General features: G+C 46.8%; 1 protein-coding gene across 1 annotated transcript in view; it reads left to right on the forward strand.

Annotated features, from left to right (window-relative positions):
* Positions 1–21,633, forward strand: part of LOC121278853 (protein THEMIS3-like) — an 82,643-nt gene extending 61,010 nt beyond the window's left edge. The window contains exons 3-4 of the mRNA XM_041189311.1: positions 5,836–6,300; positions 20,501–21,633. Coding sequence (XP_041045245.1) covers positions 5,836–6,300; positions 20,501–21,633 — 1,598 coding nt within the window. The remainder of the gene's footprint in view (positions 1–5,835; positions 6,301–20,500) is intronic.
* The last annotated feature ends 1,558 nt before the right edge of the window (positions 21,634–23,191 follow it).

A 23,191-nucleotide genomic window follows, 5' to 3' on the forward strand; every position in this document is an offset into this window, starting at 1 on the left:
ATTCCCGGCCTAAGTCCCATGACAGTGGCAGAAACTGGGAGTGCTTCCTGCCGTGGAGGGAATTGGTGCCTAATTGCACCATGCTGGCTGAATTAGTTATGCAGCCTGTGGTTTCCTGGCACTTTGTGCGTTGGGGTGGGCTGGATGACGCATGCCCTGCTGTCATATCCAGGCACCATATTTAAATAGTGCCTGGACATCAACTTACCCACCACTGAAGGAGGAGATGGCCCATCGATCAGAGGGAGCTCCAGTCCCCAGATTCAGTGATACATCCCTCAATGTGCTGCTCAATGCAGTGGAGGCCAGGAGGACAGAAGGAGGAGGGTTGAGCTGTCGCACCAACCCTGCGTGGGTGGAAATCTCCAGGGTGGTCAGTGCCCAAGGCCTCCACCAGAGGACTGCCCTGCAATGACTCAAACGGATGAAGGACCTCTTCCGCGCTGGCAGAACATGTAAACTCCCAACTGCTCACATTCACCTCACTGAATGGTAGAGGGGACAAGGGCCTGAGTGCCAAGGGCACCATCTGTGCAGCGCATGCATAAAACAGCTACTCAACGTGATAAGGTGATGCCTCATAGCCCCACTGCAGTCCATCTAGTCTGCAGGTAGAGAGGCTAATGTAGGTCCCTGACCCTTCCACACAGAGTTCAGATGCTGTCAGGGACAGGTTGGGGGGGTGGGGACGAGAGGTGGCGGGTGAAGGGGCTTGGGCATTGGGGGCAACAGCAAGCACTGCTATTGACATGCCTTTGCAAGCCATATCCTTCTATCTGCATGGGCTCACTACTTTGGAAAGTGCGTCCCCAGAACCCTTGTGGACAACCTGCAGTGCATCAATCACGCGGCACACAATCCAGTGGGTTATTTGTAATACTGGAAGCATGAAAAGATACACAAAACCCAATAGCTCTCAACCCCTCTTCTTTCTTTGCGCATTAAAAGTTGAGGTGCAACAGGAGATAGAGAGAAAGACGGATGAGGGCTGGCCTGACCTCAAGAACCTCACTGAATTCGAGGAGTGGGCAAGGGAGGAACTGGACCGAGCCGGTGAGGATGGAGATGTCGGCAGGAGTCCTCCATCCATTAAGGATCTATGCATAATGTAGTCACATAGAAACCTAAGCATCATGCATTCCTCCAGCAGCTCATGTAGTCACTTGCGCTTTCTTCTCTTACTTACAGGTGCCAGCAGGAAGAGGGCAAGGGGTGAAGAGGAAACCTTCTCCAGAAGTTTCCCCAGCCCAAAGAGGATGGAGGACATTGGATAGGAGGAAGAAAGTGCACCTGTAGTGGTGTCATAGCAGTCATCTTCACCCTCTACCAGCACAGACACACACGCCTCAGTGGCACTAGATCTAAATCGGGCAGGGTCTCACATTCTGGTGGTCACCGCGCAGACATATGTCTGCAGCAGGAGGAGGCGGGGTCAGTCAAGCTCACTGGCACTTGGAGGATTGCTGGGGAAGAGGCATCTGCGACGTCCAAGTCAGGCAATGAGCATCTGAGATTGGCCCTGCACAAGATACTGGGGAAGCTGCAAGAGCTGGGTGATCATCAAGCAGAGGTGCCGGAGGCCCTTAACAGAGTGGCACGTGAGGCAGAGGAGTCTGTCCACCTGCTGGTTGATGAAGTGGTACTAACATGTGCGTGCATCGAGGTCTCCGTGGGGAGGGTGGCAGACACCATGGAGAACCTGGTCCGTCAGAATACCTAGTTTCTGCCCGAGATGCGCGCAGACCTGCATTCCATTACTGTAGCCATGGGTGAGCTTTTGCAGTGGCTACACAAGATAGAGCCGGGCAGCTTGACCCTCCTATACGTGCCCCTTCCCCTCAAGGAGTCAGATGGGGCCCTTGGGTACCCAAAGGGAGGAAGAGCTGTTGGTTACCCCCAGGACTCTGAGGGTGAGCAGCCCGTCTGAATCCCCTGGCCTATGACGCCTTCAGCTTCATCCAGTATGGCCGCAGAGGGAACAGCTGCCCCACAGCAGGACAGCCAAAGAAAGCCGGGGCCCTCCAGGCCTCAGGTCTCCAGAGGACAGCAGCCAAGGTCACCCAAGACAGCAGGGCAATCTGGTCAGCAGGCTGCCTCCACCCCTGCTGTGGATGTTGGGGGAGAACCTAGAAGAAGTAGTAGGGAACACAAGATTAAGAATTTCTGATTTTACATGTGATTGCATGAGTGAACTATGATTGTTAATGTTATGACACTTTTATCGAGTACACTTGCATTTTAATGAGGTCTGAAGTGGTTTATTTGTGATTCATAGTCCTTAGGCCTGTGCACCTCCAACCACCCTTCCCCACCCCATCATCTCCAGAGGGGCACCCCAAGCTGGGTCTATGTCCCCCGCAATCATGCTGGGGCGGGGGGGGGTGTGGGGCAAAGGTCGTTGCCAGGCCCCTTCGAGCCATGTGCAAGAGGTCCCCCACACACGCTGACCCTTTGTCCTTCAGATGCTCATCAGTCCCAACGCCCTAGCATTGTAAGTACTACTTGCTGGGGTTCCCCTTCAATTGTCCAGTTGAGATGACCTGCATCTCCGCCCACCCCCAATAAGCCAAATCCCATGCAGCATCTCATGATCTCCAGTATGAGGCTCTGGATAGTTGTGAATGGCCATGGTTCATGTTACCTTCAACGTGCAGACCAATACATTTACCCTTCCCCCTCCTCCCCCGCAACTGTGACCTACACCCTCCCCCATAACCTTTGACACCCAGGGGTAACATTTGACCTTCCCAATTTACCCTTCAACTACCCGCCACCCCATCACCCTGTCTTGTGCACATGAATATCCACGTCCCCTACCTTCCTGAGGAGCCCACCCCGTTACAATAGACATGCCCCTCGATCCTGCCTACCCTCAGAACCCGCTTTTACTTGCATATCCCCTCCAACAACCCTCAGCGCCCCTTCACCCGTCATTGCCAAACCCACACCCTTCCACCCTAATGGCTCCCACTGCCCCCTTTTAACCTTCACCATATTTTCCTTTCAACAATTCCCTCAGTATGCCCCCCAGGACATATCAGTCAACTCCATGGACCCCTCCATCTGAACCCCTTTCCCCTCATGGTCCCCCCAATGCCCGTTCACACCTGCACACCCCGCCAACACCACCCCCTCCCCCATACTCCACCACAGCCATGCGCACCCTGCCGCTCCATGCCAATTCACCCATTCCACAGCCCTGCAGCATCTCTCTTTCCTCTACCATCCCACCTCTACCCCACCTTTCCAATCCTCTCCTCCCCATCTAATCCTGCACACCCCCAACCCCTGCCTCAAGCACGGACTTGCCGCCCAACAATATCTCATGCAGCTGTCTACCTTGCAACTAAAAGACCAACCTCCTGGAAGTAAGCCGCTGGAGCGGGAAGATCCACGTGGTGTTCCAGCGTCCACGGTTGCCAGAGGCCTCCATCTTCCAATCTCCACAATCTGTCCCAGGCCTCCTTCCAAGTGAGTCTGGACATATCCACACCACGTTGGTCCGGACGTGTTCTGGACTAGCATGATGTTCAGCTGGCAGCATGAATGATTGGATGGGGTGGAGGGAGACAATTCCGGTTGGACCTTCATCTGCATCCCATTAACAGGAAGCAAAACGGTTTCATGCTGACCTCTGGCAGGAACGACGAAATGCCATGACGGGCGGATGTACAGATTCCTGCCAGCATTTCACGCCGGCAGGGTATCGATTTTATTTTCAGCTCCTGCTGCATTGTCCCACCCCCGCCCGCCGTTAAACCCACCATCCTGCCCTTGACATATTATCATGGAAGGATAGTATGAGACGGCGAAGCTTGGGACGACAGCCGATTTTCTCCAGTGCCTGGCGGTGTCTTGCTCAGTGGCAGATGTTTTTGTGAGATCCACAAAAGCAAGGTAGAGTGGTGTTCGCTGCTCTCTGCACTTCTCTTGAATCTGATGTATGGAGAAGATCATGTCTACTATGTATCTCCCTGATCTGAAGCCACATTGTGCCTCTGCGTATATTCTGTTGGATAGTCGATGAACCCTGGTTAGAATGATTCTGACAAAGGCCTTCTAAGTGACGCTGAGGTGTGAGATCCTTCAGTAGTTGTAGCAATCCCCTCGACCACCTTTGTTCTTATATTGACAATTATTGACAATTACCATAAATCTGTGTCCTCTGGTCACTGACCCTTCTGTCATCAGAAACAGTTTCTCACTATTTACTGAATCAACAACCTTCATGATTTTAAACATCTTTATTATATCTACACTTAACTCTCTCAGGTCTAAGGAGACAACCCCAGCTTCTCTCATCTCCCCATGTAACTGAAGCTCCTCCGTTCCTGGTACCATTATAAATTTGGCTACAGGAATTTATAAAGTAAAAAGTTAACCGGACTTACACACAGCTGCAAGTCTTGTTTTTTAACAGGTTTTAGATTTTTGACCATTCTGATGGGTAAAGGACCAGTAGTTCGTGCTGTACAGCTTTCTGATCATCACCAAAGAGAGGCAGGGAAGGTTGCACCTGCTCGAAAGTGTGCATCAGTTCTGGATAGGACAGATGCTGGCTACAATGCCAAACAGCCTGCTAACATTCACTATGTCAACCTGCATATGATATGTGGCTGCATGGAAAGGTACTGAAGGGTTGCCAGCATCCATGGTACCAAGAATCAGCACTTAGAGGTGAGCAAATGAGAAAAATGGGGAAACTAAACTGTATGAGAGTTGACTTGACTTTTCAAAAAGAGTTTTGAAACCTAAGCGAAAAATAAATTGAAGTTTAGAAATTCCAGTGTATATACTTGCAGAACCACAGGGGAATCCAAACTGCCGTATTTTAGTAAGTAATCTTGAGTGCACAATTACCTTGTGCTGCTCCCTGTGCTCCTCCACATGTGCACTCCTATTCTGCATGGTAAATGTAGTGGCAGGCTGGACGTTACCTGCTTTCTTTTGCTCCTCCTCTTACCTTAAAGTCTGTCAGGAAGACTAGTTTTGGAAATGTGGCAGAGAAGTGGTTGAGGATGAGTGCTATGCTTTTCACCATGCACTCAATGCTTGAACTCCCACAGTGTGTGTGTGTGTGTGTGTGTGTGTGTGTGTCTGTGTGTCAATTACTAAGCTTATTTTCCTGGTATAACCCTGGGCAGGTTCAGATGTTGCCTGAGGGCTGTAGTTTGACCAGGTCTGCTCTAGAAGCTTCCACTGTAAAGCAGTTGATTGACAACCCATCTACCACATTAAACATCTGCACAATTTACCATAGGCACGTATGGCCGCAATGTGTATAATACAGCAACTTGCAAGACTTCTCTGACAGCACTTCCCAAACCCACAACCTCCACCATCTAGAAGGACAAAACCGGCAGGTACATGGGAACACCATCATCTACTAGGTTCTCTGCAAGGCACACACCATCTCTTCTTGGACATATATTGTCATTCCTTCATCATCACTGGATCAAGATCCTAGAACACCCTACCTAACAACACTGTGGGAGCACCTTCGCCGCACAGACTGCAAACGTTCAAGCTGAAGGCTCACCCCCACCTTCCCCATGCTAGCTTTACTAGAGTAGCTCATATCAGTGAATGAAACAACAGATTATCTGTTGATCATCTCCACACAAGTAAAATGGACCCTTAGTAAAATAGAATGGGATTATTGAAACTACCAGCTGTCACTATCTTCAGAAAAGGAGAGGTAAGGGGTGAGGGGTGCTGAGGGGAACGGGGGGAGGGGGGGAATTGGAGAGAGATTTCTTTAAGTACCTTTCCTACTTTTTTAAAATGAATCTAAATGACACTAGTTGGTTTTAATTGCTTTGTTTTCCAATTTAGGGGAATTTCTGCTCATTCCGGATCCAGACACTTATGAGACTGTGGGCCATTTGGTAAACTGCGTCAAGATAGGAGAGAAGAGGGATGAACAGCCAAGATTCCAGAACAAAGTTAAAATTCCCTTGGCTGAAGGCAGCTTTCTTAACAAAGGTGAAAAGTTAGCATTACTTGGAATTAAGGAAGGAGTCAGTGGAAAGATGCTGAAATGCCAGCTTGTTAAAAGAAAGAAGAGTCCAGTCATATATCTCCCAATGAATTGTAGAGGAATATTCCAAGAATGTCGTGATGACAATTACTACACACTTGATAAAATACTAGCATGGAAGATTCCAGTAGGCCGAAGCCGAATTGTAAAGCCTGTGATGGTAAACCCTGCATTCAAACAAAGCTGCTTCAGGTTTCCGAAAAATTTCAATGGCCAATTGGTCCTTCAACCCAGTTACAGTGTCAAAGCATTACTAGCAGGTAAGTGGTTGTGTGTCTTTTTCCATGTGCAGCCTAGATTTTCTGATGTAGTTTATACCTCAAATACTCTCCTTCAGAATCATTTGACTTGAAACGTTAACTCTGTTTCTCTCTCCACAGATGCTGCAAGAACTGCTGAGTACTTCCAACACTTTCTGTTTTTATTTCCCATGTTAGTGTTTTTTTTTTGCTGTTTACCCTCGAATAAATGAAAAGAAGTAATTTTCAAACAGCTTCCAAATGTAGAGAGTAAAACTGCTAATAAATAGACTTAGACAGTGACAAAGTGGATGGCGATTTTTGAAACAAACTTCTTCACTTTCAGAATCACACACAGGACAAACCCAGAAGAGAGTAAATACCAAGTTAAAGATTATCATTCTTAACAAAAAAGATAACTGATTCTGTTCAACCTTGTTGGCTGTTAACTGAACTCTAATTGTTGTATAGATCAGATCTCACTCCAAGGTTCTCAAGGCAATTCTTGAAACGATTTGGCACTGAAAATCAGGCCCAAGGTGCTTTGGCATCACAAAAGTTGATTGCAATCTTCATTTCAAGATTGAAATCTTGGTCCCTTCAGGATACAATTTTTAGCACAAAAGACTAGTGGAAATTTGAGATTTTGTAACTGTAAAATCAAGAGAGAATCATTTTAACCAATTCAACAAAATGAAAAAAAATCCAGAAATTTATGGTGGAATTCAGAACCAAATAACTTTAATGATATGAACATGTGAGCATACGAATTAGGAGCAAGAGTTAGCTATTTGGCTCCTCCAGCCTGCACCGCCATTCAATAACATTATGGCTGATCTAATTGTGTCTTTTCATGTCTTGGGTAAATGAGTTCATTGGCCAACCAAACTCTTAACTACATGCCTTCCAACGTTCTCCTCAATTGCTGCTTGCAGTCAATAATGGGAAGAAACTGATGTAAGAATAAACAGTGATGGTTTATTGAGACATTGGACAGAGCAGCAGATCATACATGCTCATTCAGAAACCTCCAGAACTAGGCTTGCAGTTCTCAGTTGCCCGTGCTGTTCAGTGATTCATCAGTGCTATCACGTGATCTTGCATTCTCTTAAAGGGACAGGGTACCTCACTTTACCACAAGCCTCAATTCCACATTCCACCTGCCCCCATAACCTCTGACTCCCTTGTTAGTCGAGAATCTATCTACCTCTGCCTTAAAAATATTCATTGACCCTGCCTCTGTCGATCTCCAAAGATTCACGACCCTCAGAGAAAAAAAATTCTTCTCATCTCCATCTTAAATGAGAGATCCCTTATTTTTAAACTGTGTCCCCTAGTTCTAGTCTCTCCCACGAGAACAAACATCCTCTCAGCATCCACCCTGAGAAGTTCCCTCAGAATCTTCTAGGTTTCAATAAGATCACCTTTCAATCTTCTAAACTACAGTGGAAACAGGCCAAGCCTGTCCAACCTTTCCTCGTAAGATAACCCCTCCCATTTCAGGTATCAGTCAAATAAACCTTATCTGCACTGCTTCTAACACAACTTATATTATTTCTTAAATAAGGAGACTAAAGCCATGTGCAGTACTTTGGATGTGGTCTCACCAACATCCTGTGCAATTGTAGCAAAACTTCCCTACTTTTATATTCCATTCCCCTTGCAATAAACAACAGCATTGCATTTGCCTTCCTAATTATTTGCTGTACCTGCACACTAACTTTTCTTGATTCACTTATCAGGACACCCAGTTCCCTCTGAAACTCAGGCTGGAATTTTCCAGCCTCATTGGCGTTGGGCGTCATTAGGGGCGTGAGCAGACAATATGGCAAGATGGCCAAAAAGTGGTTTCATGCCATTGTGAAACCAGTTTGCGATCGTCCATTCCACCAGTCAATGGCAGGCCGCTTTTCCTCCCATCCAACATTGGGAATCTAATTTCAATGCATTTGCATCTCATCATCTTGCCTGCTTGCCATTATCATCCCCACCAAGTCAAATTTACCTCCCATATGGGCGGGAAAAGCATGCCGGCTCAGAACACGTCTTGACAGGTGTGATATGCGGAAGTTGGGACTTACCATTAGGGCCTTGCTCACATCGCAGACATCCGGGGAGGAAAAGATGATAGAGCCCTACAGCTACTGGACCCTAGAGGAACATGTGCATCGCATGCTGGGTGGATATTCATGGACATGGCTCTGCCATGAAGAAACTCATGTTGATGTCTGGTGTCTGCTTTGGGACATCATGGCCTTGGCTATGGGCTGCTATGGGTGATTGTCAAGGGTGGAAGGTCCAGCTGTGAGTGGGAGAGGAAGGTGCACCAGGGAGGGGGGGCAGGGGGCGTGGTTGGGTACTTGTTTGACTGGCGCAGGCTCGATGGGCCGAAGGGCCTTTTTCTGTGCTGTAGACCTCTATGACTCTCAGACTCTATTAACGTAAGGAAAGTAGAGTAAAGACATGGCACTGCAGCTCAGTCAAGTGGAATGCTTGTCCTGTAATATGTGCATGGTCCTAGATGTTCACATGTGCAGGGAAGTGCTGTCGGCTGCAGAAACTTGAGCTCCAGATTTCGGAGCTCGAGCAGCGGCTGGAGTCACTATGGCACATCCGTGAGGCTGACAGCTATGTGGATAGTATGTTCAGAGAGGTCATATCGCAGCTTAAGGGCCTGGAGACAGAGAGGGACTGGGTGACCACCAGGCAGTCCAAGAAAAGTAGGCAGGTAGTGCAGGAGTCCCCTGGGATCCCGCTCACAAAGCGGTTTTCCATTTTGGAAGCTGGTGAGGGCACTGGTTCCTCAGAGGAGTGCAGTCAGAGCCAAGTTTGTGGCACCACAAGTGGCTCGGCTGTACAGGAGGGGAGGAAGAAGAAAAGAAGAGCAATAATGGTAGGGGATTCATTGTTTAGGGAAACTGAGAGGTATCTCTGTGGCCGTAGACGTGATCCAGGATGCTATGTTGCCCCCTGGTGCCAGGGTCAAGGAGGTCACCGAGCAGCTGCAGGGCATTCTTCCGGGGGAGGCTGATCAGCCAGAGGTCATGGTCCCCATTGGTGCCAATGACTTAGGTAGGAAGGGGGATGTGGTCCTGCAATGCGAATTTAGGGAGCTAGATAGAAAAGTAGCAAGCAGAACCTCTACAGTAGTACTCTCTGGATTATTCCCAATGCCATGTGCAAGTGAGTACAGCAACAGGAAGATAAGACGGATGAATGCATGGCTGGAAAGATAATGCAGGAGGGAGGGCTTCAGATTCCTGGAACACTGTGACTGGCTGTGGGGGAGATGGCACATGTACAAGCCGAATGGGTTGCATCTGAACAGAGCCTGGACTGAGTTCCTTGCGGGGCACTTTGCTAGTGCTGTTGGAGAGGGTTTAAACTAGTTCAGCAGGAGAGAATATCAGAAAGTAATACCAGGGTGCATGGAATGCTGGGAGAGGCAGATAGCACTAAAATAGAGAATAGTAAGCTAATAGATGGAGTCGGAGTAAGGGAGCAAGTAATGAAGTCTAAATGATGGTCACACTGCATGTATGTGAACACATGGAGTATAGTTATTAAAACTGAGGAGTTACAGGCACAGATTGCCTTGTGGGATTATGATGTTGTGGTGATAATGGAAACCTGGCTTAACGAAGAGCAGATCTTGGTGTTAAATATTCCCAGTTGCAAGGTGTTCAGTAAAGATAGGAAAGGGAAAAAAGGAGGGTGGCGTTTTTGGTTAAGGGAAGTACTGCAGTACTGGAGAAAGAGGACGTGCCAGAGGATTCGAGGACAAAATCAATTTGACTAGGGTTAGGGAATAAGAAGGGTGCAATTACATTGCTCAGTGTAATATACAGACCACCAGTTAGTGGGAAGGATGTAGAAGAACAAATCTGCAAGGAAATTACAGAGAGGTGTAAACATCATAGAGTAGTTATAATGGAGGACTTTAATTACCCATATACAGGCTGGGATAGTGGTGGTGTAAGGGGCAGTGAGGAATAAGCGTTCCTAGATAGTACTCAGGAGAATTTCCTACAGCAGTATGTGTCTGGTTCAACAAGAAAGGAGGCACTGCTAGGCCTGGCTCTTGGAAATGAGGTGGGCCAATTAGATCAAGTGACAGTGGAGTAACATTTAGGAGACAGTGATCATTACCACATAAGGTTTAGGATGATAGTGGAAAATGACGTGGGTCAATCCAGAGTAAGAATAATCAACTGGCGGAAAGCAGACTTCAATGGGGCAAGAACGGAGCTGGGCCGCATACACTGGAACTGAAGGTTGATAGGAGACACAGTAGCTTAACAGTGGGCTACCTACAAAGAGGAGATGGTTTGGGCACAGTCAAGGTGTGTTCCCTCAAAAGGGAAGGGTAGGGCAGACAAATCCAGAGCTCCCTGGATGACAAAGGAGATAGAAATTAAGTTAAAGAAGAAAAAGTGTGCATACGACAGGTGTCAAGTAGCAAATACAGTTGAGAACCAAGCTGAAAACAGAAGGTTCAGAAGGGATGTGAAAAAGCAAATATGGGAAGCAAAGAGGGATTATGAGAAAAGACTGGCAGCTAACATAAAAAGAAATCCCAAAGTATTCTATAAGCCCATCAATAGTAAAAGGGCGATAAAAGGAGGAGTAGGGCCCATTAGGGACCAAAAAGGAGATTTACACATAGAGGCAAGAGGCTTGTTTGAGGTGTTAAATGAATACATTGCATCTGTCTTTACCTATAAGGCATATGTTGACCAGGCCATGGTAACAAAGGAGGAAACTCAGTCACTAGAAGGGTTTAAAATTAATAAGGAGGTGGTATTAGCTAAGCTGTCAGTACTTAAAATTGATAAGGCACCAGGACCGGATGAGATGCATCCAAGAATATTGAAGGAAGTGAGAGTGGAAATTGCAGAAGAACTGGCAATAATCTTCAATGTTCCCTGGATTCAGGGGAGGTGCCCGAGGACTGGAGAATTGCAAACGTTACACCCTTGTTCAAAATAGGTTGTAAAGATCTGCCCTGCAATTATAGACCAGTCAGTTTAACTTCGGTGTTGGGGAAACTTTTAGAAACAATTATTCAGGATAGAATTAATAGTTGCTTGGAAAAATGTAGATTGATTCAGAAGAGTCAACATGGATTTGTTAAAAGAAAATTGTGTCTAACTAACTTGCTGGAGTTTTTTGAAGAGGTAACAGAGATGGTTGATGAGGGCAAGGCTGTTGTTGTGGTGTATATGGACTTCTAAAAGGCGTTTGATAAAGTGCCACACAACAGACTTGTGAGGAAAGTTATAGGTTATGGAATAAAAGGGGCAGTAGCAATAAGAATACAAAATTGGCTGAGGGATAGGAAACAAAGAGTAATGGTTAATGGGTATTTTCTGGGCTGGAAGAAGGTTTGTAATGGAGTTCCCCAAGAGTCGGTATTGGGCACCTTGCTTTTCCTGATATATATAAATGATCTGGATCTTGGTGTGCAGGGGACAATTTCAAAGTTTGAAAATGACATAAAACTAGGGAGAACAGCAAACTGTGAGGAGGATAGTGTAGAACTTCAAAAGGACATTGACACATTGGTAGAGTGGGCAGATAGGTGGCAGATGAAGTTCAATGCGGAGAAGTGTGAGGTAATACACTTTGGTACAAGGAACATGGAGAAACAATATAAAATAAAGGATACTATTCTGAAGGGTGTGCAGGAGCAGAGAGACCTGGGTGTATATTTATATAAGTCTTTAAGGGTGGCAGGACAGGTAGAGAGAGCTGTTTCTAAAGCATACAGTATTCCAGGCTTCATTAATAGGGCCATAGAGTAGAAGAGCAGGGAGGTTATGATGAACTTATATAACTCACTGTTAGAGCTCAGCTGGAGTATTGTGTACAGCTCTAGGTGCCACACTATAGGAAGGATGTGAATGCATTGGAGAGAGTGCAGAAGAGGTTTACGAGAATGGTTCCAGGGATGAGACACTTCAGTTATGAGGAAAGATTGGAGAAGTTGGGACTGTTTGCCTTGGAGAGGAGAAGGCTAAGAGGAGACTTGATAGAAGTTTTCAAAATCATGAGGGGTCTGGACAGAGTAGATAAGGAGAAACTGTTCCTGCTTGTAAACGGGTCAAGAACCATGGGCACAGTTTTAAAGTGTTTTGCAAAAGAAGCAAATGTAAGGTGAGAAAAAACTTTTTCATATAGCAAGTAGTTAGGGTTTGGAATGCAATCCCTGGAAGTGTGGGAGAGACAGGTACAACTGAGGCATTAAAGAAGGTATTGGATGATTATCTAAATAGAAACAATGTGCAGGGTTATGGGGAAAAGGCTGGAGATTGGCACTAAGTTAAAATTATGAGAGCTAGTGCAGACATGATGGGCCGAATGGCCTCTTTCTACACCATAACAATTCTGTGATTCTGTGAACCGCTGTAGTCCATGTGGTGTAGGTACACTTACAGTGCTGTCAGGGAGGAAGCTCCAGGATTTTGACCCAGCAACAGTGAGGGAACAGCGATATGTTTCCAAGTTAGGATGGTGAGTGGCTTAGAGAAGGAATTTCCAAATGGTGGTGTTCCCATTTATCTGCTGCCATTATCCTTTTAGATAGTAGTGGTCGTGGGTTTGAAAGGTGCTGCCGAAGGAGCCTTGGTGAGTTTCTGCAGTGCACCTTGTAGATGGTACACACTGCTGCCACTGTTCATCAGTGGTGTAGGGAGTGAATATTTGTGGGAAGGGTGCCGATCAAGCGGGCTGCTTTGTCTTGGATGGTGTCAAGCTTCTTGAGTGTTGTTGGAGCTGCACTCATCCAGACAAGTGGAGAATATTCCATCACACTCCTGACTTGTGCCTCGTAGATGGTGAACAGGCTTTGGAGAGTCAGGAGGTGAGTTACTCGCTGCAGAATTCCTGGCCTCTGGCCTGCTTATGTAGCCAAAGTACTTATGTGGCTAGTCCAGTTTCTGGTCAATGGTAACTCCCAGAATGTTGGTAGTGCGGGAATTTAGCAATGGTAATGCCGTTGAGTGTCATGGCATGGTGGTTAGATCTCTCTTGTTGGAGATAGTCATTGCCTGGCGCTTGTGTGGAGCGAATGTTACTTGCCAATTCTCAGCCCAAGCCTGGATATGGTCCAGGTCTTGCTGCATTTGGACATGGACTGCTTTATAAAAGATTGGTTTGGCCTCAACTGGAGTATTGTAACCAATTCTGAATGTGAAAGCATTAGAGAGGGTGCAGAAAAGATTCGCTAGAATGGTTCCAGGGATTAGGAACTTCAGGTACATGGCTAGATTAAAGAAGCGATGGCTGTACCCCTTGGAGAAGAGAAGATTAAGAGGAAATTTGTTAGAGGTATTGAGGGGTCTGGACAGTGTAGATAAGGAGAAACTGTTCCAAGTGGTGGTAGGATCCAGAGCCACTGATTCTGATTGGCAAAAGAAAAGATAGCGGCATGCGGAGAACATTTCTGTGCAGCATGTGATGAGGATCTGGAATGCTCTGCCTGAGATTGTGGAGGAGGCAGATTCAATCGAGACCTTCAAAAGGGAGTTAGGTAATGATCTGAAGAGAGAAAATTTACAAGGCTATGAGGAAAAGAAAGGGGAGTAGGACTAGGTGAGCTGCTCTTGGAGACAGCCAGCATGGACACGATAGGCTGAATGGATTCCTTTCATGCTGAACCACTTTATGACTCTATGGCCTGAATTTCACTCTTGGCATGCGTGCCAAGTTGGCGGGAGCAGAAGTGGATGTGAAATCTGCTCACAGCTGCGGTTGCGTTACAAATGCAATTTCACAGTTAGGGTCCGCCCAGCGTGAAACGCGCCTTCTCAATGGTCGGGAAGGGCCGGGTGGGACTTGTCAGGCACCGGGTCCAATGGTGACCCAGTGGGTGCTTCAAAACTGGCGGAGGCAGCTCCCTGAAGGCTGCCAGGGAAGAATCTTTGGAGTCTGTCCAGGAAACCATTTTATTCGAACAATGGCTTTACCAGCATCTGGATTCGTTAGACAGGAGGGCAAACCGGTGGGCATTCAGCCCCTTGTTTCTTGGACAAGTGCCTTGCAGTCCTTGTGGAGGAGGTTGGCGTCAGACTTGACACCCTAGTACCCAGGGATGGCAGGAGGAGGCCACCGCACCTGGCCAAAAAAGCCTGAGAGGAGGTGGCAGCCGAGGCCAGTGGCCACGATGTTGTGCAGCATACATGGGTGCAGTGCCGCAAAAGGTTCAACGATCTGCTGTGCTCGGCAAGGATGAGTTGGCATAGATCAGTGGGGGGGAGCATTAAGGGCTGGTTGCGCACCCCCCCCCCCCCCCACCCCGTGGAGCTCAGGGGTGTTGGAGCCTGAGTGCCGACTATCACTGACACCAGCGCCGGCCAAGGGGGTGAGCCCTGGCTGTCTGATCTGAGTGTCTTGCGGGTCGAGGGTCATGACTCGGACGTGCCCTGCAAGTTATTTCAGATCAGGATTTGCCAGGTTGCAATGGCGATGCAGGTAGACAGTGGGCAAGTCAATGCTCATCTGTCATTTCAGAAGAGAAGCCATTTCCCCAATGAAAGAACTAAGACAAGCATAGGCCCCCCCCCAAACCTCCTCATTCTGATGAGATATGAGATGGACGCCTTGGAGCTGGAGTGCCACCACCCACCTCGGTCAGCCAGCTGTGAAGAGGCAGGGGTCTCTGACGAAGGTAAGAGTGCAGTGCACAGAGGTGAGAGTGTTGGATTGTGCAAACATTCCTGTGTAGTCTCATCATTAATGGGAGCCTCAAACCTGGAGGCCCCATTCATCATTGAAAGACAATGGCACCGTGATGTAGAACTCCATTGTCTCACCAGAGCACCTGGCATGCACAGTGACAGTGTGATGAATTAAACAATGACATGTCATTGGTCTTCCCTAGAATCGCCAGCTCGCCCACGAACACAGGACCCCGAAGAGTCACCCTTGACATCAGAGGACCACTGGGCTTTAACTGTAACTGCATCACACCCCCTCTTTCTGAACCAGGCACCAGCGCAGATGCCAGCACCTTGGTGAGAATTAGATGGTCGACTAAAATGTTGGTGCATAGAGGTGAGGGCACTTCACACTCGCTTGAGGAGCAGGAGGAGGCAGAGAGTGCCTCGGGTGTCAGCAGTCAGAGGACTGCTCGGGACCAGGACTATAGTGATTCGAAGGCAGATGATGAGCCTCTGGATGCATCCATTAGGTGGCAGGTGCTGGATGTCTGGCGGGATGTGCGGGAGGATCTGGCAGAGATCCATGAGGATAACGTACGCCATGGTCTCTGTTGTGGAGGAGTCCATGTGGAACATTAACCCTCATCGCCGGGCACACTGCCTCCTCCATTAAGAGACTGGAGACAGAATTAGGGGTTCCTGGGGTTGTACTGAGACCTGCAAGCTCTCACTCGGCAATGACCTCAGAAGGTCAGTGTCAGTGTGGGGGATGGATATGGCACCCAGTATACCAGCTAGGTGCCCATCCATCAATGGTGAGCAGGGAGGCCCAGGGCAACCTCACATTGGCTTACGAGCTGCTTGTCCCTGCGGGCACCTCTCAGGATGCTCTGGATGACAGCAGCAGCTCCTCCACCTCTTTTCCATTGACTGTAGCATCTGATGAGGCTGCAATGACTGGGGAGAGGTCAACTGTGGCACTGGCCGCTCACTCCCCGGTGGGCCAGTACAGGCTCCACTGACCAGAGGACGGCCGTCAAGGCCAACAAAACATCAGAGCCAGCAGGCTGCCTCCAATGTCACTGCCGGCAACGGTGAGGGGGGGGTGGTGTTGGGTGGACAAGACGCAGCACTCGCAAACGTAAGTTTAAGGCATCTCCTGAGCACACATAGGACTGTTCACGGGTGATCTTCTGTTCTGCCATGTTTTGGTAATATGTTTACTGCTGTGACCATTAACACCATTTGTTATGTTCATCTGATATCAGTGCCAACATGATATAAATTTTGCTTTTGTCTTAATGGCTTGAGTATGCTTCACTTGTTTTGTAAGTGTAGGGCACACCGGTATCTCATGCTGGACATGAGTGGCTCTAATAGTTATTACACAGGCACTGTGTGGACTTTGGGTTCAAAGGAAAGGGCCATTTTGGACATCCGGGATGGAGGCAGCACCCCTGGCATGAGGTGGAAGCAGGTCTTTGGCAGCCTTGCTGAAGGTGCATCAGATCAAGGCATCCCCGGTGTCCCTGCCTCCCTGGAGGATCCAGAGGTCTGCCTCCACGTCTTCATCATGCTCCTCACCAGGCTCTTCTTCTGACTCACTACTGGACTCATCATCTGTGGCCTGTGGAGCTGTCTCAAGATCCTTTTACTCCAGTGGGTACCCCCTTGCCAGAGCCAGATTGTGGAAAGCGCAGCATGCAACCATTATTAGTGACACCCTGAATGGTCCATGCATCGGAACTGAATCTTCAGAAGACCTATGGTCCTCTCTATCCCCGCCCTTGTGGAGGCATGACTCCTATTATACCGCTTCTCTGCCTCTGTTCTTGAGTGGCAGAGAGGTGTTAAAAGTCACAGTTTCAATGGATAGCCCCTGTCACCCAGTAGCCATCGGTCCAGCAGAGCTGGAGCAGTGAACAGCCTTGGCAGTTGTGGGTATCTGAGGATGTAAGCGTCATGGGAGCTGCCAGGGTTCCTTGCACCGACTTGCAGAATCTTGTGGTCACAAATTATCTGGACATTCCTGTTGACGAAGGCTCCCGACTGACCCGCTGGTGCCTTGATGGCCACATGTGTGCAGTCGATTGCACCCTGAATGCAGGGGAACCCAGCAATCACAGCAAACCCTCTGGCTCGCTCAGCTTGGCTGCCTCGTCCATATGGAAATGAATAAGTGTCATTATCCACCTGAATAGAGCTTCTATCACCAGCCTGTCGCAACTGTGGACAACTGAATAGGACACTTCACAAAGATCCCCCACTGACCCCTGGAAAGAGCCGAAGAAATTGAGGGCCACTGTGACCTTCAGAGCAACTGGCATGGGGTGTCCACCCACATAGTTGGAGGTGATCTCCAGCCCAATCATCTGACAAATGGAGGTCACAGTCTCCCTGGAGAGATGGAACCTCCTTCGGCATTGCACCTTGGACATATTGAGGTAGCTCCATCGCTGTTTGTAAACACTGGCAGCAGGATAGTGGTATCTTCTGCGGCCCTTCTACCTTGGACTACCTGCTGGGTCTGCGCCTCTTGTGCCTGTGCCTCTCCTCCTCCACAGGTTGCTCCCCTGGAAGCTACATAGGGACATCTGGCCTCCTCTCCCTTCTGCCCCTCTCTTCCTTCTCAGAGGAGATACCACCAGCGGAGACCACAATCCCCATTCCCTGGGTAACAGAAGGCTGCCTGGCGCCTGGAAGGATCCACGTGGTCAAAATCCTCCGGGGGCCTTGGAGACACCAGTGAGTGCTGAAATGAAGCCTGGAAATGCTCAGACTGAAGCTCAGAACAGTGATGAAGTTATCAAGTTAAAGTAAGCAACCAGATGCAAACTATCTCCTAAACTCCTCACTGCTCACACTGGCAATGCTGCTGACCCTTTTTATCCCACCCTTGGATGAGGTTTTGTTAAATGTGGGCTGCCCATTTTGCCCGTGCGACGAGCATGAAATCGCATGGACAATGTAAAATAGGGATCAATAGGGTTCTTAATGGCCTTAAGTGGCCCTTTAATTGTTGACGGGCACGGCTCCGACACTCGTGCACGCCCGCCGACCTGAAGATTGCTCGCGTGCGGGTTGATATTGGAACACTTGCCCGATGTCATCTCACGCTATTTCATGTCTGTTTGGGTCAGGCACGCATCCACCCAGGAGATGTAAAATTCAGGCCTGTGATTCTATACTTCCCTACCATACCATTGCTGAGTGTAAAAAGACTCTATGATATAATTTATTTTACTGGGGAATGCTTTGGACTAGTTCAAAATGTGGAACTCGAAAAACAGATCAGCCATGATATTATTAAATGGCAGAGCAGGCTCGAGGGGCCGAATGGCCTACTTCTGCTCCTATTTTGTATGTTCGTAAAACAAAACAAAACTGATGGAGCATAAGTCCTCCCTATGGTCTCAGTTTTAAGTTCTACCTGAAATAAGATTGACCGATCTCAAAGCAGGTCCTTGTGAAAAAAACCCCAGACCACAAAATTATCCGTTATTTGGCATTAAATTGGAAATTATACTTCTCCTTTCGCTTCTGTCTTTCGCTGCTCACAATATTTTAATGAAATTTTTATATGTTTACTAGTCAGAATGTTTTGTCATTTGTAGTGACCCTATCCTTTATTGCTCCTGAATTTTTCCCAGTTTTTCTCAAAGAAAACATCAGCTGGGAATTTCCTCGGGCTTGCTCTCACTCTGTTGCCGTAATTTTGTTGGAAGTGCAGCAGAAATCCTGTTTACGTGCAAAGTGGAAGTAGCTCAAAGGAAATTTCCAACCATAGACATAACCACAATACTTTATACTGAAATCGCTGAGCACAATGGGTATTCCAGGTGAATGAATTGGCCCATTGACAGGATTCTCAATGCATTAGGATATGTGCGTAGCATGTTTCCAGAGGTGGTGACCCCTTTCTCCGTCCCATGCGTCTCCAAAGTTGGACACTCTGGCCACATACAGCCCCCGCTCCTCGAATTAGGTCATTATCATGAGTTGGGCCAGCCTACCATCCAGACGTGCCATCTCAGCCTCTTGAGTATTTATCTCCCTTTATGTCTGCAAGGTGAACAATGCCATTAGCACAATGCATCCCTCCCTGTCCACTTGCAGCCTTTCATTCATATACAACATTGTAGTCTGCACTCCAGCCTCCTAAACAGCAGCATTAGGGTTCTGACCTGTGTTGATGTATCAGGTGAGGCACCACAGCACACCCCTCTCCCATGGTGGGAAGCCCACTATGTGCCCTTGGGATGCCCCTCTTCTTGACACTTTGGTGCAGCTGACCAGAAGGTATGCCATTTGGATTTCTCTCATCACTCAGCTGGCCAATTCTAGTAAGGTAAATGAAGTGTTTTCGGCACTGCATCCAGTTCCTCCTCACCAGTCCCCTATCCAGCCATGCCATCTTTGTCAGTCTTGGGGGGGCTCCTGTTACCACTGTCAGGGTTTCTACATGCACTTACCACCTCCAGCAGGACCTCCAGCAAATAGGCTGAAAAATGGAGGAGGGGAGCATTGCTCTGTCACAGGGATCCTCCCTTCCCCACTGCCATCTAATCTGCCTGTGCCTCCATTTTGTGGCCAAACAGCAAGCTCAGCAATGGCTGCCACAAGGCCTTTATATTGGACCCATTCCATTGGCACAAGGTCAGGACCTGTAAATCATCACAACGGAAGGCTCCCATCTTGGGATTTGAAATCCTGCCCTATGACTGTATAACAGTCTGCTTTCCTGGCTAGCTGTAATGAATGTGTACATTTCTGAAATGTATAAGATACAACACAAACTATCAAACTATTCCTAACTTGGTACTAATTGGAGCAAAATTAATAACTTCACCCAGAAAAGACATGGGGACTACTGGTGCAGGAAATAAAAATGCAGTCGAGCAACCATCTGAGATTGGAATTAAGACTCACCACAGTGGATAAAGTATAGGGAGACCTGTGTTTTGCATGTGACCTGTACTACACCTGATATGAATGTATTTGATGCAGATACTGGTGACCAAAGTGGAAAATTGTTCCACTGCCTAATAATAACATCCCTCAGCTTCAAGAGCACAAATATTCTTTAAAAAGAATGTGTCATTACTATTATAAAAGCAAAATACTGCAGATGCTGGAAATCTGAAATAAAAACAAAAAGCACTGGAAAAACTCTGGAGTTGGCAGCATCTGTGGAGAGGGAAACAGAGTCAATGTTTTGAGTCCAATATGAGTCTTCTGAACAGTATGACAATCCTTCCTAGACCAGTCACATTGTATTCGAAACATTAACTCTATTTCTTTGTCCACAAATGCTGCCAGACCTGCTGAGTTTTTCCAGCATTTTCCACCATTTATTCCATCATTAATATAAATAGTAATTGAAATTAAAATATTATGATGACTTTGCATTTCTGGCAAACTTCCTTATTTTGCAAAGTAACTCGAATGCCAACTTGTTAACATTAGCTCTACTAAAGCTCTTAACAACTTTCACACCCTCGCTGTGAATCATGTAAATTGAAACTGTTTTCTTTTGTAATTTGAATCTTTTTCCTGACTAGGTGGAGTAGAAACTACAATCCCAACTCAACTGGATTTCGAGATAGTTGATATCACTGACGCAGCGACAAGGAACCCTTCTGTTGCACCGATTTATTTGGAAGATGTTTACGCCATGCCAAATGATAAGTTTCCTTTGACTGTTCGAATTGCAGACGGCATCGACAAAAACAGCCTCATTGCCATGAGTCACAGATTTAACCCAACATATTTTGAAGTTGGAAAGTGCCTCACAATCTTGACAAGAGTAGAAGTGAAAAAATACCTTGTCACCGAAATCTCTCAGCACTCTGCCAAGAGACGTTTTCTTGTTCCTTGGAGCTACCATGGTATATTTCAGAGGACCCCTAGAACATTTCAATCAGTTTATGATTTAGACCTTGCAAGGGACACAGCTGGAGTGATCGAAGTTATTGCTACACAATGCTATGCTGCAGAGATGGAAGGATTATCTTCTTTTACAACAGGGGATCGATTCCGTACAGTTGAGCGTGTAAATATTTTTACATTTGATGGGATACAACCGCAAACCATATCCGTTCTGGAATGTGAGAACATTGCCACACATGATATAGTCTGGCTCCCAATGCATGCAATAGGGACATTTTTGGAAGTTTTAAAAGACGGAGGGAAGTTCACCATCAAGGAACTCCTTTCCCACCACAAACCTCCATGTCATGTAAAAGTGATTGCTAAAGACCGGTCCCTTCCAAGTGATCTTCTATTTGGCATAAATGAACTGAAGGTTGATGGCGAAGTTAACATGAAATATGTTGTTGCTAAATGTACCCATGCTTCAGCTGAACCCTTCGAAATACCTGTTGAGATTATGAAAGTTATGGTGTTGATAATGAGCGAAGAGTCACCTTCGACTGGCGAGCAAGCCATGAACCTGTTATCATCCGAAACTGTTGAACTTTTATCAGCTGATAACTATGAGTTGCTTAAAGGGTGTGATGTTCATCCTACACCTCCTCCGCTCCCTCCCAAATCTAGAAGTCGTATTTTGTCATGTGGCCAAATTCAAATCCCTCCAATTCCACCCAGAGTAACAAAGAAAAATACCCACACTGATCCTTTTCTTCATGATGACGCTTGTGCGTTAAAGACCCAAAGTGTTCTAGGAATGTTGTAGTATGCTACATCTGTAGTGAATGAGAGTTTCATTTATAATTTGTGATAAATGTGTTTAAAACACTTTGTGGTAGTGAAAGCTTAGTCTTTTGAGAATGGTGGAACCTTCCCTATCTATGCTCTAGTGGAAACTTAATTGGTCGATAGGGTTTGGTGTATAATTGAAAATCCCAAATTTTGTTCTTATATAAATTGATACAATAAGCATGAGAATGAAGTTGTCACAATGTTGTGAGGTTGATTTATTTCAAACAGGAAGCTGGCAGGATGTGCAATGAGGTAATGTCTTGTTTTGCTTCATTCAAAGTCTGATGGAGAACAAGAAGAAGTTATATTTATATAGTGCCTTCAACATAATGAAATATCACAAGGCATTTCACAGGAGCATTTTAAAACAAAATATGACACCAAGCCACATAAGGAGATTTTGGGTCAAAAGACCAAGAGGTAGGTTTTAAGGATTGTCTTAAAGGAGGAAAGTGAAAAATGGAGGCAGAGGTTTAGGGAGGGGATACCAGAGCTTGGGGCCAAGGCAACTGAAGGCACAGTCACCAATGATGGAGCAATTAAAATTGAGAATGCAGAAGAGTTCAGAATTAGAGGAATGCAGATATCTTGGAGATTGTGTAGCTGGAGATTGTGTAGCTGGAAGAGATTACAAAGTTAAGGGGCAAGGCCATGGAGGAATTTGAAAACAAAGATGAGAATTTTAAAATCAAGAATTTGCTTGACTGGGAGCTGATATAGGTCAGTGAACACAGGGGTGATGGGGGAATTGGACTTCCATAAGCTGAGAGATGGGCTGTAAAGTTTTGAATGACCTCTCAAGTTTGTGGAGGGTAGAATGTGAGAGACCAGCCAGGAGTGCATTGGAATAGTCGAGTCTAAAGGTAATGAAAGCATGAAGGGGGGTTTCAGCAACAGATGAGCTGAGACAGTGGTGAAGTCCGGCGATGTTACAGAGGAGGAAGTAGGCGGTCTTAGAGATAGCACAAATATGTCAATCAAAAAGATAAAAAAACAGAGGAATAACAGCAAAATACTGCAGATTCTGGAAATGAAATAAAAGCAGAAAATGCTGAAAAAACTCAGCAGGTCTGGCAGCATCTGGGGAGAGATAAACAGGAGTTAACGTTTTTGAGTCCGTATGACTCTTCTTCAGAGCTTCTTCAAAGACAGGAACATGGCTTCTGTAGGTTCCATCTCAATTCAGACAGGTCAATATGGCAGGAAGTGGAAGCATGCTGCAAACTCTCTCCCCCACCCCCTGCCCCATTTGGACCATTCCTGCCAAGTGGAGGAGAGGTTTTATTATCCTTTCATGGGATGTGGGTGTCACTGGCTAGGCCAGCTTTTGTTGCCCATCCCTAATTGCCCTTGGACTGAGTGACTTACTTTCAGAGGAGTTGGGGAATCAAAAATGACCCTAAAGTTTCTATTGTATGGATTTGGTATTAGTGTTCATATTTGCAAGCAGTTGAGGCCCAGACCTGTGAGGCTGGACTGAAGGAAGGCAATCAGATACTTAAGGTTCACATGGTGATGATAAAAATTGTGTG

Source organism: Carcharodon carcharias, chromosome 6 (assembly GCF_017639515.1).
Source record: "Carcharodon carcharias isolate sCarCar2 chromosome 6, sCarCar2.pri, whole genome shotgun sequence".
NCBI lineage: Eukaryota > Metazoa > Chordata > Chondrichthyes > Lamniformes > Lamnidae > Carcharodon > Carcharodon carcharias.